Here is a 17,271-nt window from a genome sequence, read left to right on the forward strand (position 1 = left end):
TATTTATTTATCTATCTATTAAGGGCTGCACCCGAGGCATATGGAGGCTCCCAGGCTAGGGGTCTAATAGGAGCTATTGCTGCTGGCCTACGCCAGAGCCACAGCAACGCCAGATCTGAGCCACATCTGTGACCTACACCACAGCCCACAGCAACACAGGATCTTTAACCCACTGAGCCGAGGCCAGGGATTGAACCCTCAACTTCATGGTTCCTGGTCCGCTTCACCACGATGGGAACTCCTGAAATAACTTCAGACTCATAGAAATGTTGCAAAAATAATATATCTTTGTGTACCCTTCATCCACCTTTCTCGAATGTTAACATTTTACATGACCATGGTACAATGATCACAACTAAGACATTTAACCTGAAATAACACTATTAACTAAACTACACACTTCATTAGAATTTGACCGGTGTTCTCACTAAAGTGTTTTCTTGTTTGTTTGTTTCATGATCCAGCCTAGGATTCCATGTTATACTTAGGTATTATATCTCCTTATCTCCCTGAAACAGCAAATCAGACTTTCTTTGTCTTTCACAATGTTGATATCATTGAAAAGTACTGGTCAATTATTTTGTAGACTGTTCTTCAGGTGGGTTCATGTAATGTTTTCTTCTGAATGGACTGGGGTTTTGCATTTTTAACAGAATACCACACAATTGATGTGCTTTTTCAGTGCATCATAGGAGGGGGATTAAAATGTCAATAGACTTATTACTTGTGATGTAAACCAAGATAGTGCCTTGGCTTCTAATTGTTCATATTCTATCATTCTAAGCTCTTTATTAGACAACTAAAGTAGTAGCACCCTTACACAAGGTGGGAACAGAAAGGACAGGGCTTCCTGACTTTTCACAAGTAGCTGCACCCTGAACACAGGCCTGAGGACATAAGCCATGTGACAAAGGAGCTATGAAGTTACATGTGACACATCCTAGAAGTCAAAGTTGCTGTCAGACACAGGCAGGAGACCTGATCAGTCAGGGGCAGCATGAGGGCAGCTCTTCCTTCAGAAGAGGAGCTGATGCAGAAAGTGTGTCTGTCTTTTCTTTCTTTCTTTCTCTCTCTCTCTCTCTTTCTTTCTTTCTTTCTTTTTTTTGTCTTTTGTCCTTTTAGGACATATGGAGGTTTCCAGGCTAGGGGTCTAATCAGAGCTGTTGCTGCCAGCCTACACCAGAGCCACAGCAATGCCAGATCCGAGCCGTGTCTGTGACCTACATACACCACAGCTCACGGCAACACCGGATCCCCAACCCACTGAGCAAGGCCAGGGATCGAACCTGCAAGCTCATGGTTCCTAGTTGGATTCGTTTCCGCTGCACCACAACGAGAACTCCCAAAGTGTGTCTTTACATTTATCTGATCTTTGATTTTAACAAAACCACAATAAGAATATTTATTTACTGCATTGGGGGGTAATTGCTTCAAGGTAATTTCTATAAACTACTACAAAAAAACAGCACCCCTGCCAGTCATTTTGCTGTCACTCATCTGTCCCCTAGAGATAGACGAGGGTGCACATACAATCTCGCACAAAACTACACCCCTCAATTCTGGAGGTAACACATGAACCAAGGTTCTTTCTTTTGTTTGTAAAATTGAGATATAATTCACATTATGAATACTATAATGTGTACTTTTAAAGTGTACAATTCAGCAGTTTTTAGTATATTTACAAGGTTGTGCACCATCACCACTATCTAATTCCAGAATCTTTTCAACATCCTCAAATGAAATCTTGTAGCCGTTTTCACTCCCAATTCTCCTCTGCTCCCAGCCCCTGGCAACCTGCCAATCTACTCTCTATCTCTATGGATTTGCCTATATAAACCAAGGTATTTTTGATCCCAAATAATAATAACCAAGATGATTTCAATCCAGTTAATCCAGGAGACAAACACACACACACCCACCCACCCACCCACCCATGAAATCCAGCTCTGGCAACACCTCACCTTCCCTTTTGATACGCTGGACTTCCCCTTCCACCTGACCCCCCAAATGATGTCTCAGAGGTGATGCAGCTGCATTTGTCCTCCTCAGGGTAAGGCCCATCCCACCCTTTCCTATTCTGTCAAAAACCACATCATGTTCCATTAGGGTCCTGCATTTGTGAGCTAATGCTTAGATTAATTTATCTCTAAGTGCCAAGGAGTAACAGATTTACATTTTCATGGAGAACTTCTGGAGTCTAATGATCAGCTAAGATGACCAGCTGACCCAGGGTGTTTGGGACTATCTCAGTTTATGCCTGTTGCCTTTTTTTTTTTTTTTAATGGCTGCATCTGTGACATTTGGAAGTTCCCAAGCCAGGGACTGAATCCAAGCAGCAGCTGTGACCTATGCCACACAATGCCTGATCCTTTGACCCTTGAGACAGGCTGAGGATTGAACCTGTGCCTCTGCAGCAACCTGAGACACTGCAGTAGAATTCTTAACACCTCTGTGCTCCTATAAAAACATTTAAATTAACAAACCTGTAGGGATTAGGGTTTCATCCACAGGCAAAAAAGCATCAGCTTCTATAGTGACTTCATGGTCATATATATTTGGGGAACCCTGAGAGGCAAAAAGAAGAGAAACAAAAGAAGATTTAATGCTCAGCCTTATTTTATATATTTGCTTTATAACTTCTCTTGAAGAAATGTTTTTAAGCATTTGCAAAAACTTTAGAAATCCCACTAGACTTATGATGATGATTAATATGTTCATTTAATTTAGGTAGACAGGGGTGCAAAATAGCAGCCAATACTTTTGGAAGAAACTTTCAAATGTGACCCCTAGGATGTATTTTCTTTTCTTTTTTTTCTCTATATCATTATTTTATTTTATTTTTTAATTTTTAATTTTTTTAATTTCCCTAATACACTATTTTTTTTTCTACTGTACAGCATGGTGACCCAGTTACACATACATGTATACATTCTTTTTTCTCATATTATCATGCTACATCGTGACTAGACATAGTGTCCAGTGCTACACAGAAGGATCTCATTGCTAATCCATTACAAAGGCAACATTCTGCATCTATTCACCCCAAGCTCCCAATCCACCCCACTCCCTCCCCCTTGGCAATCACAAGTCTATTCTCCAAGTCCATGATTTTCTTTTCTTTGGAAAGATTCCTTAATGCCGTATATTAGATTCCAGATATAGGGGATATCATATGGTATTTGTCTTTCTCTTTCTGACTTACTTCACTCAATATGAGAGTCTCTAGTTCCATCCATGTTGCTGCAAATGGCATTATTTCGTTCTTTTTATGGCTGAGTAGTATTCCATTGTGTATACATACCACATCTTCCTAATCCAATCGTCTGTCAATGGACATTTGGGTTGATTCCATGTTTTGGCTATTGTGAATAGTGCTGCAATGAACATGCGGCTGCATGTGTCTATTTTAAGGAAAGTTTTGTGTGGATATATGCCCAAGTGTGGGGCTGCTGGGTCATATGGTAGTTCTATGTATAGTTTTCTAAGGTACCTCCATACTGTTCTCCATAGTGGCTGTACCAGCTTACATTTCCACCTACAGTGCAGGAGGGTTTCCTTTTCTCCACACCCTCTCCGACATTTGTTATTTGTGGACTTATTAATGATGGCCATTCTGTCTGGTATGAGGTGGTACTTCATGGTAGTTTTGATTTGCATTTCTCTAATAACCAGGGATGTTGAGCATTTTTTCATGTGCTTGTTGGCCATCTATATATCTTCCTTGGAAAAATGTCTATTCAGGTCTTTTGCCCATTTTTCCATTGGGTTGTTGGCTTTTTTGCTTTTGAGTTGTGTAAGTTGCTTGCATATTTTAGAGATTAAGCCCTTGTCAGTAATTACCTCTCAAAGGCACTGCTACCTAACACCATCACCTTGGAGGTCAGGATTTCAACATATGTATTTTAGAGGGACATAAACATCAGTCTTAATAAGTAGTAAAGAGAAGATTTGTTGACAAAAGATAATGTTTGGTTTTGGATTTACTCTGAAGTATTCATAAGACAGGCGGGAATGTCTGTCTTTTTGATATTGGTAGATGTGGGTTCAACCTTGGTTTCACAGAGAAATGCAGAGGTCGCAGATTTAAGAGTCATTGGCACATAGTTAATAATTCCAGGTATAGGCATGGATGAGAGGTCTCAGAGAGACTTAAAGAATTTGAGGGAAGAGGTCTGAGGATAGATTCTTGAGGAGCTGCAGCCCTAAGGGGACAGTAAGAGAAAGAAGAATAAATGGAGGAGATAAAAAAATCTATTATAGGGAGTTCCCGTCGTGGCGCAGTGGTTAACGAATCTGACTAGGAACCATGAGGTTGCGGGTTCGGTCCTTGCCCTTGCTCAGTGGGTTAACGATCCGGCGTTGCCGTGAGCTGTGGTGTAGGTTGCAGACGCGGCTCGGATCCCGCGTTGCTGTGGCTCTGGCGTAGGCTGGTGGCTACAGCTCCGATTCAACCCCTGGCCTGAGAACCTCCATATGCCGCGGGAGCGGCCCAAGAAATAGCAACAACAACAAAAAAAAAAGACCAAAAAAAAAAAAATCTATTATAAAGGTCTTTTTCTCAAAGACCAAAGTCAACAGGATGCAATGTCAATGAGAGGGATAAAGTAGGGAGAGAACTCCAAAGAGATCATTTAGTAGAAACTAAAAAATTACAACAAAAGAAGCGGACTCATAGATATAGATATCAGGTCAGTCTCCCACAGCAACAGAAGTAAAAGCAAAAATAAACCAATGGGACATAATCAAACTTACAAGCTTTTGCACAGCAAAAGAAGCCAAAAAGAAAACAAAAAGATACCTTACAGAATGGGAGAAAATCATTTCAAATGATTCAACTGACAAGGGTATTTTCTTTTCTGAATGGAATTATGAAGGTGAAAAGTCAGAGAGACAATGGGTTTGAAAGCTCTTTGGAGTTTGGCTTATTAGCAAGGGGTTTCTTCTACTCGCTCCACTTGCCAGGCAAAAAAAAAGAGCAAGGGCCAGTGACCTGTAAACACAGGTGCTGGACAGCCAAAGCATCACCTCCAGGCTCACTGGGGGTGGCCCACATCACCCTTTCTCTGGCCTACTTCCCACCCAGAGGACCTACTCCCTGCCACGTGGCAGAAGCCCAGGAGTCAGAACTGGAGTCCCATCTCCTCCATAAAGATGCAGCCTGGGAGTTCCCGTCGTGGCTCAGTGGTTAACGAATCCGACTAGGAACCATGAGGTTGTGGGTTCGATCCCTGGCCTTACTCAGTGGGTTAAGGATCCGGTGTTGCCGTGAGCTGTGGTGTAGGTTGCAGACACGGCTCGGATCCCACGTTGTTGTGGCTCTGGTGTAAGCCGGTGGCTACAGTTCCAATTCGACCCCTAGCCTGGGAACCTCCATATGCCATGGGAGCGGCCCAAGAAATGACCAAAAAAAAAAAAAAAAAAAAAAAAAAAGATGCCCTCCTGGTAGAGTCAAAGGCTGGTACACGGAGTGGTCAGAAAGGCCTAGGGTCCAGTTCCAGTTCTCAATGAGTGGCCCAGGGAAGTCACTAAACCTTCTAGAATCTCATTTCCTTTGGTGTAAAACTGGGCTGATGATGCCCCTGTTTTTGTCCAGGGTTCTTGTTCAGTAAAGACATGTTTTGCTGCTTGCAAACCGGAAAATACACATATATGTTTCTAATAAAAAGGATTCTATTTTAATAGCAGTATTTTATTTTATTTTTATTTTATTATTTTTTATTTTTAAGTGATTTTTATTTTTTCCATTGTAGTTGGTGTACAGTGTTGTCAGTTTTTTACTGCACAGCGAAGTGACTCAGTCACACATACATATATACATTCTTTTTCTCACATTGTCCTCCATCATGCTTAATAGCAGTATTTTAAAGCTTCACAGCAGATGATGTGGAAAGGAAACCAGGTGAGGGCTTTTGCTGAATGAAAGCTCAAAACTAAACCAAACCAGCAGTTTTCCACTGGGGATGATTTTGCCCCACAGATATCTCAAGACATTTTTGATGGTCATGCCTGGGGGTGGTAAGGCCACCAGAGAAGTAGTTGTGAGAAGAGGCCAAGAATTCTACTAAAGAGCCTACTATGCACCGGACAGCCTCCCCACCTGCACAACAAAGAATTATCTGGCTCAAAAGGTCAACAGTGCTGAAGCAATCTTCTCAACGAAACCCTGAGCAAAGCTAAACTAAAGGCTCTGCGGGGTTTCTGAAAAGTAAGCAGAGAGGCAGAGCCCTCTGGGTTAACTGAAAATATATTCCACCATCAGAAGACTTAGCTCCACACCATCAAATGGAGTTGTCCTGAGGAAAAAGATCACGATTTTAGAGGCCATGAGAATCAATGTCTACATATGACAGAAACTGGTTTATTTACACTACCAGGAGGCTGTTTCTGAAGAACTATGATTCTCTTGTAGCTTCCCAGCAGATAAGTGCTGGACAGGGGTAAGAGTGTGTGGAAGACAAGGCTGAGGCAGAGGTACCTCCTCAGCCCCCACTATCCTAGACACTTGTTTGGTCCCTGATCTGACCTGGGAAGGCAGGTCCAAAATGGGAGGAGACTGTACCCCTGCCTAGCAAGGCCTCTCTGTGTGGCTCTCCCTAATGTCATCATCTCCCTACTGCCATCATCCCTCAGGATACTGCCAGCACCTAAGAGAGCTCTGGGACTAACTGTTTCTTTGGCTCTATCTATTCAATGCTCAGTTCAAGGTTGAGTAGTATTCCATTCTATGATTATATCACAATTTGTGTATCTACTTTCCTGTTGATAGACTTTGGAGGAATTTCTTTGTTTTACTATTATAAATGGAGCTTCTTAGGAATTTCATTTTTCTGTCTGTTTTTTGGTACTAGGGCAGGAAGAAAATGATTCAATATGAAAATCACACACCAATAAGTTGAGTCCAAAATGTTTGGAAGGGAGTTCCCTTCATGGCTCAGTGGTTAACAAACCCAACTAGCATCCATGAGGACTCGGGTTCGATCCCTGGCCTCGCTCAGTGGGGTAAGGATCTGGCATTGCCATCAGCTGTGGTGTAGGTCGGATCCCAGGTTGCTGAGGCTGTGGCATAGACCAGTGGCTACAATTCTGATTTGACCCCTAGCCTGGGAACCTCCATGTGTCGTGGGTACAGCCCAAACAAACAGACAAAAAACCCCAAAATGTTAAGAAGAAGCTGAAAGGAGAAGGAAAGGAATACTGACTAGGCACACACTCTCTTGATCAATGGATCACTAAACAGCAGTAACATTCCTTCAGTAAAGGAAGTACAGTTTTCATTATATGACTCTTCTGACACGGAGTAATGTAATGATCTATTCTGATGGAATATTACTGTTGGATTCTTTTCCTTTCCAGGCTGATGAAAACTTGGCAAGGCATGCTGATTCACAGACAGAACTGAGACCCATCTCTGAGTTCAGTGTTTGCTTTGGTTAACTTTGCTTAGCTGCTGCTGTTTGTAACATTAACCACTTATAGAGCTCACTGTGGTTTGGTTGGGGCTTTAAAGACTTTTTGTCCATTGTCACTACCACTGCCTTAATTCAGCTCTTATCACTGCTAGCAGGATGCTACAGACACTATGGTTACTACCCAAAAGTCATCTCACCTCCCTATTAGCAAACTCTCTTTCCCCTGGCAGAACACTGACATTGATTTATCCTATGTGAGGATATATTCAGGGAAAGGACCCCCACCTTGGGCCTGAGGGCAAACTTTGATTTGTCTGAGCCCACCAGGGTGGTCTAATGCCCTTCCTGGTGATTGGGTTATGCGGAGCATAAGACATACTTCTGGCCAACAAAATATGAGGGGAAGTCTGCCGAGGAGCTTCTGGGTAAAGTTTTCCTTATTCTTAAAAATAGAACATTGGAGATATGAAAAACAGATCAAGTCCTTTTTTAAATCTCTGGATGTGACTATATGAAGAAGTGGCTTCTGGAGCTGTGGCAGCCACCTTTTGACCATGAGAGGATAAGCCTGAGGACAAAAGCCATAACATAAAGAAGCAGAATGGAATCATGGAACAACTTGGGTCCTTGAAGACATACCTACTCAGTCATACAAGAACCATAGCTATTGCTTTTCATCTCAAATTGCCCCAGGCCTGCTTTCATAGCTCTTTAAGCAAAGTTTCAGTTAAAAAAAAAAGTTCTCCCAGTTTTGTGTTAGATAGGAAAGGAACAGCCCCCCCCCCAAAAAAAAACCCCAACCAAAGTGCAACCTACATGCCTTTTCCATTCTTTGATAAACATAATACCTTTTTCCCCTTAGGCCTCTAACACTCAAACTTAGAAGCAATGAGTCAAAGTCTGACCCTGAGTAGGACAAAAATACGGCTTATTAAATTTAAAAAAATATATATAAGATGCGCTGACTACTTTAAATATCCAATTTTGAGCTATTTCCCTGGGGAGGGTTTAAGACACATAGGGAGGGTAGGGCAAGAGATGTTCTGAAAACGCAGAGAGACCCCTTGACTCCAGGCCCAATGACTGCCCATCAACGCTTACCTGGGTGCTCCAAAAGGCTGGTGGTCCCCACCCACCCTCTGCCTGAAGCTAGTGGCTGCAGATTTGAGCTGCAGTTGCTGAGACAGCACACAGAAGGGAGTTGACCCTGACCACCCTTGTGGGACAGGTCTATGACCTGGGAAAACATTCAGCCTCTGGAAAGAAATTCAGAAATACCTGTCACTCCAAGTCCTTGTAGGCTTGAAAGGGGGGAAAATTCTGGTCAGGAAGGTCCTCCTTTCAGGTAAATAGAAAGAGCCTTAGTGATTCTATGTTCACATGTTCCCGTTTTATCTCCTTCACTTGAACATGTTGGCAGATCTAATACTTCAAGTCTAACTTCTCTATTTCTGAATCTGTTCCTTTAGACCAACCCCTGGTTATAAAATAAGATGTCTTGAGTAGATAAAAATGTGGAAAATAGTGAATAATCACCATGACATACTACCCATATATAAAACCATTATTATTTTGTTCTATTTCTCCAAAGTTTCATTCTGAACTTATTTTAAAAACTGGGTGTCTTTATGCCCATGATTGCATAACCTCTTATGTTTAGGCATGTTTGTTTCGTTTTTGTTTTTTGGTCTCTCTTTAAGATCTCAAGAAGGAGGGTGAAAGTTCTTGAAGTTAACGAAAAAGGAAGTGAAGAATCACCTTTCTTATTTTCAAAGGAAGAACTTTGGAAATGATGTAAGAACCAATTAACTCATGCTATTTGAAAAGATCCTGGAAAAAAATCAGCAGATCATCAGCAAACACCTAAAAAGTGTAAAAGTGCAAGATATTACTAGTTGGCTGTGAACTTCATCTTGTGGTAGGAAATGATGCCAAAGTGATTCTGGTGTATTGAACAATGACAAACTCTTCAGATGAAGAGGAAGTCAGAGACAGAAGCTACAGAGTTTAGCTAAGCTTTTGATTCTGTCTCATGTAACAGCTTCCTCAAACAGCTGAAATACTACCATTAGGAGGGAATGAGGTAGTTTAGAGGGAATTACCTAAGAGGGGCTGTCACTGTCTCCACACCATTCTCAGGGTGGGCTGTACAATGTGAGCAAGACAAATACTGGCAGCATATCTAAAGGAGCTGGGCTAAGCACATTTTTGGGGATCCAAGGGTGGAAAGTGCCCTAATTGGAAGTAATTTTTTGGAGCAGGTAGGAGTGGAATAGAGGAAGAAAACATAAGCATATTTATGTGAGATGAGAGGGAGTTCTTAAAATAGCCAGTGACTTGTCTGTTCACATGAGGCAGCACATTTTACTCATTTTCCTATAACTTCCATTTGTTGAACACCTACTATGAGCCAGAAGCTTTGCTGGGGACTTTCCTCATCACAGGGGTGACCCCATTGCCAGAGTAATTCCATACTGAGTTTCTCCAGCCTCTTGCCCAGGTCATTCCGCAAAGCGCATTGCAGGGGAAAAGAGAAAATGACACTTTACACTATAGCAGGTAAGCAGAGGCAAGTTCACCTACCTGGCCCGCCAGGTTGAAATAAGAGTGGTTGGTCAGATTGACTGGGGTGGTCTGACTGGCCTGTGCTCGATAGTTGACCACGAGCTCCCCACCATCCAGCGTGTATGTCACCCAGACTTTTAACTCTCCAGGGTAGCCTTCCTCACCATCTGGACTGACCCTCGAGAACTCGATGCCATTTGACAGCACCCGAGGGGTCCAGAGGACCTGGAAGAAAGTGTTTTCAAAGTTGTTTAGTCACTCCAAGCCCAAGCTAAATGCCACATTTCAATATTTAGAAACAACTTGGAATGTGAAAAATAAACTAGTGAATATAACAAAACAGAAACAGACTCATATAGAGAACAAATTAGTGGCTACCAGTGGGGTTATCATAGGGGTAGGGTTATATTAAAGGTACAAGCTACTATACATAAAATACATAAACTACAGGGATATATTGTACAGCATGGGGAAGATAGCCAATATTTTATTTTATCTTTTTTTTTTTTTTGTCTTTTTGCCTTTTCTTGGGCCGCTCCCGCAGCATATGGAGGTTCCCAGGCTAGGGGTCCAATCGGAGCTGTTGCCGCCGGCATACACCAGAGCCACAGCAACACAGGATCCGAGCCGAGTCTGCGAGCTACACCACAGCTCAAGGTAATGCGGGATCCTTAATCCACTAAGCAAGGCCAGGGATCAAACCTGCAAACTCATGGTTTCTAGTCGGATTTGTTAACCACTGCGCCACGATGGGAGCTCCAATATTTTATAATAACTTTAAATTTAGTATAACCTTTAAAAATTGTGAATCACCATGTAGTACTCTTGAAACTATTTTATTTCTTTTGCTTTTTAGGGCCACACATGCAGCATAGAGAATTTCCCAGGCTAGGGTTTAATTGGAGCTGCAGCAGCCGGCCTATGCCATAGCCACAGCAACTCAGGATCCGTGCCATGTCTGCAACATACACCACAGCTCCTACCAGATAGATCCTTAATCCACTGAGCAAGGCCAGGGATTGAACACGCATCCTCATGGATAGTAGTTGGCTTCTTTCCCCACTGAGTCACAATGGGAACTCCAAAAAATTTTTAAATATGTACTTAAAGACGACTTATTCTAGGAAGAGAAATGGTTATCTAATCTTTAAGATGTTTGAATAATAGCTTGGATTTTAATTCTTTTTTTTTTTTTTTTTTTTTTTTTTTTTTTGTCTTTCATGGGCCGCACCCATAGCATATGGAGGTTCCCAGGATAGGGGTCGAATCAGAGCTGTAGCCACCAGCCGCAGCCACAGCAACTCAGGATCTGGGCTGCATCTGCAACCTACACCACAGCTCACGGCAACGCTGGGTCCTTAACCCACTGAGAAAGGCCAGAGATCAAACCCGTAACCTCATGGTTACTAGTTGGGTTCGCTAACCACTGAGCCACAATGGGAACTCCAGATTTTAATTATTCTAAAATTTTCTTTTATACAGAAAGTGGCTTTTGAGAGAAAATTTTTTTTCCTTTACCTATTCACATTCCCCATACTCTTTCGTTCTAAATTTATACATGTGTCTACTATATTTTCTTCACCTTCTTAGGTAGGTAGGTAGGTAGATAGATAGATAGATAGATAGATAGATAGATAGATAGATAGATAGATAATTGGCTGTGCCCATGGCATGCAGGAGGTCCTGAGCCAGGGATTGAACTCTTGCCATGGCAGTGACCCATGCCACAGCAGTGACAATGGTGAATCTTTTCATTTTTTTTATTTTTTGTCTTTTTAGGGTCACACCTGCTACATATGGAAGTTCCCAGACTAAGGGTAGAATTGGAGCTGTAGCCACTGGGCTACATCACAGCCACAGCAATGCTGGATTCTAGCCAAGTCTGTGACCTATACCACAGTTCACGGCAATGCCGGATCCTTAACCCACTGATCGGGGCCAGGGATCAAACCCAAGTCCTTATGGATACTGTCAGGTTTGTTACCGCTGAACCATGATGGGAACTCTGACAACGCTGATTCTAACTGCTAGGCCCTCAAGGAACTCTGATATATATATTTTATCACGGCTTCCCATTCAGATAAATGTCACACAGCAATATCTGCGAATATAATTTTAAAAAATAATCTTAAAAAATCAGTCCCAGGAGTTCCCGTCGTGGCGCAGTGGTTAACGAATCCGACTAGGAACCATGAGATTGTGGGTTCGGTCCCTGCCCTTGCTCAGTGGGTTAACGATCCGGCGTTGCCGTGAGCTGTGGTGTAGGTTGCAGACGCGGCTCGGATCCCGCGTTGCTGTGGCTCTGGAGTAGGCCGGAGGCTACAGCTCCGGTTAGACCACTAGCTTGGGAACCTCCATATGCCGCGGGAGCAGCCCAAGAAATAGCAAAAAGACAAAAAAAAAAAAAAAAAAAAAAAGAATCTTGGATTAACAGCAGTTTCTCTCTACTCTGCTTTAGAGGCTTCAAAATTACACTTGAGGAAGGAAAATCAACATTTATTGAGTGCCCATTATGAGTCCAGGCACTTTGCTAGAAACTCGCAGACGCTATATTATCTGTCTCAGGGCTGACTTAAAGTAGTGCCATTACCCTCATTTAAAGATGAGAAAGTGGAGGCTCAGAAAGAATAAATCGCTTGTCTCAGGTCACACAGCTAGTAAGACAGTGGATTTGAATCAAGTGGTCTAATCCTGAGCCTGCTCCCTTATTCTATGCCATCAGAGGATGAGGTGGCCCCCCAGTTCCTGCAGGGTGCTCTGGGGTCACTAGCAAAGGGATCCTTTGCAGACATGAGACCTCTATTTGTTGGGTACTCACCAGCCACTGACCTGGTGCTTTACACAAATCATTTTATAAGGTAAGGATGTGGTTGAACCAAATGAAATTACCATCTTTGTAGGTCAAAACTGTTAAATACTGGCAATTTCACATGGCTCCAGCTAATACAATTACTCCAATTTTGCAGATGAGAAAATTGAGGTCAGCGCAGTTAACTTGCCCACTTCCACCTCCCACATTCCAGGGGATGGAGTAGAACCCTTTCACATTTCATGCAACTGTTTAAAGGGGAAAAAAAAATCGTGTTTAAAGTCATATATGTAATTAGTGACAGAGCTGGGTTTCAAATGTAGCCTGACAGTCTATACTATCCCCCATCTTACTTTCAGTGAATGTTGTATTCCAGTCTTCATTTTCAATAGCAGAGTTGAGGCCAAACACTATCATTCTGAATAGAGTTGGGGAGGTCCCCTCATGGCTCAGTGGAAACGAATCTGACTAGCAACCAAGAGGACGAAGGTTCGATCCCTGGCCTTGCTCAATAGGTCAAGGGTCCAGCATTGCCATGAGCTGCAGTGTAGGTCACAGACTCAGCTTGAATCCAGTGTTGCTGTGGCTGTGGTGCAGCCTAGCAGCTACAGCTCCAATTCCACCCCTAATCTGGGAACTTCCAGATGCGCAGGTGCACCCCTAAAAAGACAAAAAATAAAAAAATGAAAAGATTCAGCATTGTCACTGCTGTGGCATGGGTCACTGCCATGGCAAGAGTTCAGTCCCTGGCTCAGGACCTCCTGCATGCCATGCGCACAGCCAATGGCTCGGAACTGGTGTTGCTGTACCTGTGGCATAGGGTGGCAGCTACAGCTCCGATTCGACCCCTAGCCTGGGAACCTCCACATGCCACAGGTACTGCCCCCCCTCCAAAAAAGACAAAATAAAAATATAAATAAATAAATAGAGTTGGGAGATCATAACTTCTGTAGGCCACAAGAACAGCCCACGAGCCCAGGCTCTGCCCATCTACTCCTGCGTGGTCTGGCTCTCTCTCACTGACTGCATTTGCCAGGAAGGGAAGCCCAGTGGGAACAGAGGTCTCTGCCTTCACCTATAGTGAAAGCAGCTGGTATTTGAAACAAATTCACTGACCTTATTAAAAAATTAATTTTACACCCTAATTATCTCCCGGAAATATTGAACTTTTAAGACACTTAAAATATAAAGCCTGGTATGTGTGTGATTTAAAAAAGAGAAAGAGGCGTTCCCATCATGGCACAGCGGAAACGAATCCAACTAGGAAAAATGAGGTTGCAGGTTCGATCCCTGGGCCTTGCTCAGTGGGTTAAGGATCTGGCATTGCCATGAGCTGTGTATAGGTCACAGACAAGGCTCAGATCTGGTGTGGCTGAGGCTGTGGCCGGCAGCTGTAGCTCCAATTTGACCCCTGGCCTGGGAACCTCTATAGGCCGTGGGTGCAGCCCTAAAAAGCAAAAAAAAAAAAAAAAGAAAAAAAAGGAAAAGAAAAAGAAATCCCCTAAATGGAAAATTTAGGAATAAAATATTTGAAATAAAATAGTCTTCATTTGCAACCTAGTTTTTCTCCTTCAGAGGAAGGATACAACGGAAAGATTTTGTATAAATCAATTTTATCAGGTACGAATAATTCTGTGGAAAGTATAATTGCTATTCATGTGAGGATTTCTCTGACCTTGTAATTTCCAAATTTCCTGAAAATTTCCAAATTTGCATCTCAAGATCTCCTTACAATTCTAGTCCTGTCAGTTTACTCAAATTGCATCTTTTAAAAAAAAGTGCTGAAAATTTCATCTTTAAAAAAAAATGTTTTTATAAATAGAAAAACATGTACTTTCAAATTAGTAATCATTCAGTAGTTGTTGAGATCAAATACAACCCAAAATAAAGTTCATGTGATACTGCTCATGTTGCTACATGAAAACCCAGTGCCCTGTAGTTCCCTGGTGGCTCAGCGGGTTAAGGGTCCGGTGTTGTCACTGCTGCGGCGCTGCAGGTTCAATCCCTGGCTCAGGAACTTCTGCATGCCTCAGATGCAGCCAAACAAACAAAATAAAAACAGAAACAAACCCCTAGTACCCAAAAACTCTCAATAGCTCCATAATTATATTCCAGTTATTTCCCCACCCCTCTACAGGCTGTTACACAGACATTCTCTCCAGCATCCAATTACTAAATGAAGTGTTCTTTTTTTCAAGGGCAGTTCAAATTCTGCCTCCGTAGTTGCTATTAGTTTGTCCATACCCAGTTCCTATAGCATACCCTCAGCATCCGTATCATGGGGCTTGTTGCCTATAACTGTTACTTGTGTGTCTGGCTCTCATTCTGCTGGAGTGGATCCCCATCCTATTATGTTCCAGCATTCAAAGAAGCGGCCCAGGAGTTCCCGTCGTGGCGCAGTGGTTAACGAATCTGACTAGGAACCATGGGGTTGCAGGTTCGATCCCTGCCTTTGCTCAGTGGGTTAACGATCCGGTGTTGCCGTGAGCTGTGGTGTAGGTCGCAGATGCGGCTCGGATCCCGCGTTGCTGTGGCTCTGGCGTGGGCTGGCAGCTACAGCTCCGAAAAGACCCCTAGCCTGGGAACCTCCATGTGCCGCGGGAGCGGCCCAAGAAATGGCAAAAAGACAAAAAAAAAAAAAAAAACAAAGAAGCGGCCCAGCAGACACACTGCATTGAAGGACATGTATCCTTACTGTCTTGCTATGTTTCTTCTTACGGGGCATACCCATTAAGCAACACCACACAAAATACAACAGTGGACCAGAGGCAGCAGGACCAAGTTAAAACAAGGTGCTGAAGCTCCTCTGAAGACCCCTGGCCAAACAGAGCTGGGCCTAACTTCCTCTGGCTGGGGTCTATCCATGGACCTGACATATTCCAGAGAACCTCTGTCCTAATTTTGCCAGGAGAAAGGCTACCCTCTGCCTTCATGCCTTCCAGGCATGAGGAGTCCCATCACAGAGGAAAAGGGAATACTGGGAAGTCTGGCTCTAAGCCGCAGACAGGAAGCTGGTAGGGCACGGGAAACAGAGAGTAACCAACTTCCTTCAACAGGACAGGCAGTGATAAGAGGCAGAAAAGAAGAAATTGTGATTTTTTTTTTTTTAAGGTCTGTACCCACAAGGCACACAGAAGTTCCCAGGCTAGGCATCGAATCAGAGCTAAAGCTGCCAGCCACAACCACAGCCATAGCAATGTGGGATCCAAGCTGTGCCTGCGACCTACACCACAGCCCACAGCAACACTGTATCTTTAACCTACCAAGGGAGGCCAGGGATTGAAACCGTGTCCTCATGGAATACTAGTTGGATTTGTTACCAGATTTGTTACCGCTAAACCACAATGGGAACTCCCAAAATTCTGCTTCTTAACAGCCATACATGTTCCTGTCTTCTCTGGCTCTTCTCTAGGAAATTACCTGGGTGGTATAATTTAAAGGCTAGCTAAGTACCAAAATATCTCTCAGAAATTAGACAAGTACAAGAGTTACTGGGATTACCCTGCAGATCCCCACCCAGCTAGGAATCAGGAGGCCAGACATTCCTACCTCAGGAAGAAGCTATTTTTTTCTATTTGTTCTCTAGAAGCTGTTTTCTAGGGATTCACCTGGGGAATGGAGTTTTAACATGGAAAGGGGGAACTGGAGAGATTCTGAAGTGATTTGGAAGCACGAGGCGCTTCAGGGGAAGGGTAGGCCTGGATGTGAGAAGGGGGCTCATAGACGGATACAAGGCGTGTACTGGTCTGTGGGCACCTACGGCAGCCATGGAGGACACCAGCAGTTGTAGTACAGGAATGAGGGCTTTGGGTCAGGCATTCCAACTTAGGAGTTGGGTGGTCTTTCAGAGCCTCAGATTTCTCACTTGGTGATAATAAAGGGTTCCAGTAAGAGTGGGAAACAGTACATGCAAATGCCTTGAGCAGCAAGTGGTGGGTATTATTTTTAACCCACTTTTCTGTGCCTAAGGGCAACCTAACTCTCTGATCCCAAAACTGTGAGAAAGGCGTACCCTGCTTTTTCTAAGTCAAGTGCTGTCGTCCTTTCACTTGGGGCTCCCCTGCTTATTACAGTCAGATGAGCTAGAAAAGGATGGGTTCTGGAATAGAGCCAGGACATCTGCTTCTCCAAACCACAGGAGCAGCTTTTTTCCTCTATAACCTTACCATACATTTGCTCTAGGGCCTAGGATTGTGCCTAGAAAATAGAAGGTGTGCTTCGAGGTACTTAGTGAAGTGTGCCAGGTGAGGACTCTGTCCAATGCCTCTGACTCACCTTATCAAATCCTCTGACTCCTCCATGCAGGCTGTTGGGCCCGTTGTTGATGGCCAGCTTATACTCCTTCCCATCCAATGTGAATGTTCCTTTGGCAATTCGGTTTGCCACTCTGCCAACCACTGCTCCAAAGTAGGGATGTTTTTGGAGGTACTCTGCAAGGACATGGGATGACTGTTTTATAAAACTTCAAAGCAAAGATGAGGACACCAC

General features: G+C 43.3%; 1 protein-coding gene across 1 annotated transcript in view; it reads right to left on the reverse strand.

The window, feature by feature from the left end:
- The window catches only part of GALM (galactose mutarotase), a 65,301-nt gene that overhangs the window by 38,074 nt on the left and 9,956 nt on the right, over positions 1–17,271 (reverse strand). The window contains 3 exon segments of the mRNA NM_214406.1: positions 2,484–2,565; positions 9,993–10,199; positions 17,059–17,213. Coding sequence (NP_999571.1) covers positions 2,484–2,565; positions 9,993–10,199; positions 17,059–17,213 — 444 coding nt within the window.

The sequence above is a fragment of the Sus scrofa genome, chromosome 3, assembly GCF_000003025.6.
Source record: "Sus scrofa isolate TJ Tabasco breed Duroc chromosome 3, Sscrofa11.1, whole genome shotgun sequence".
Classification (NCBI taxonomy): Eukaryota; Metazoa; Chordata; class Mammalia; order Artiodactyla; family Suidae; genus Sus; species Sus scrofa.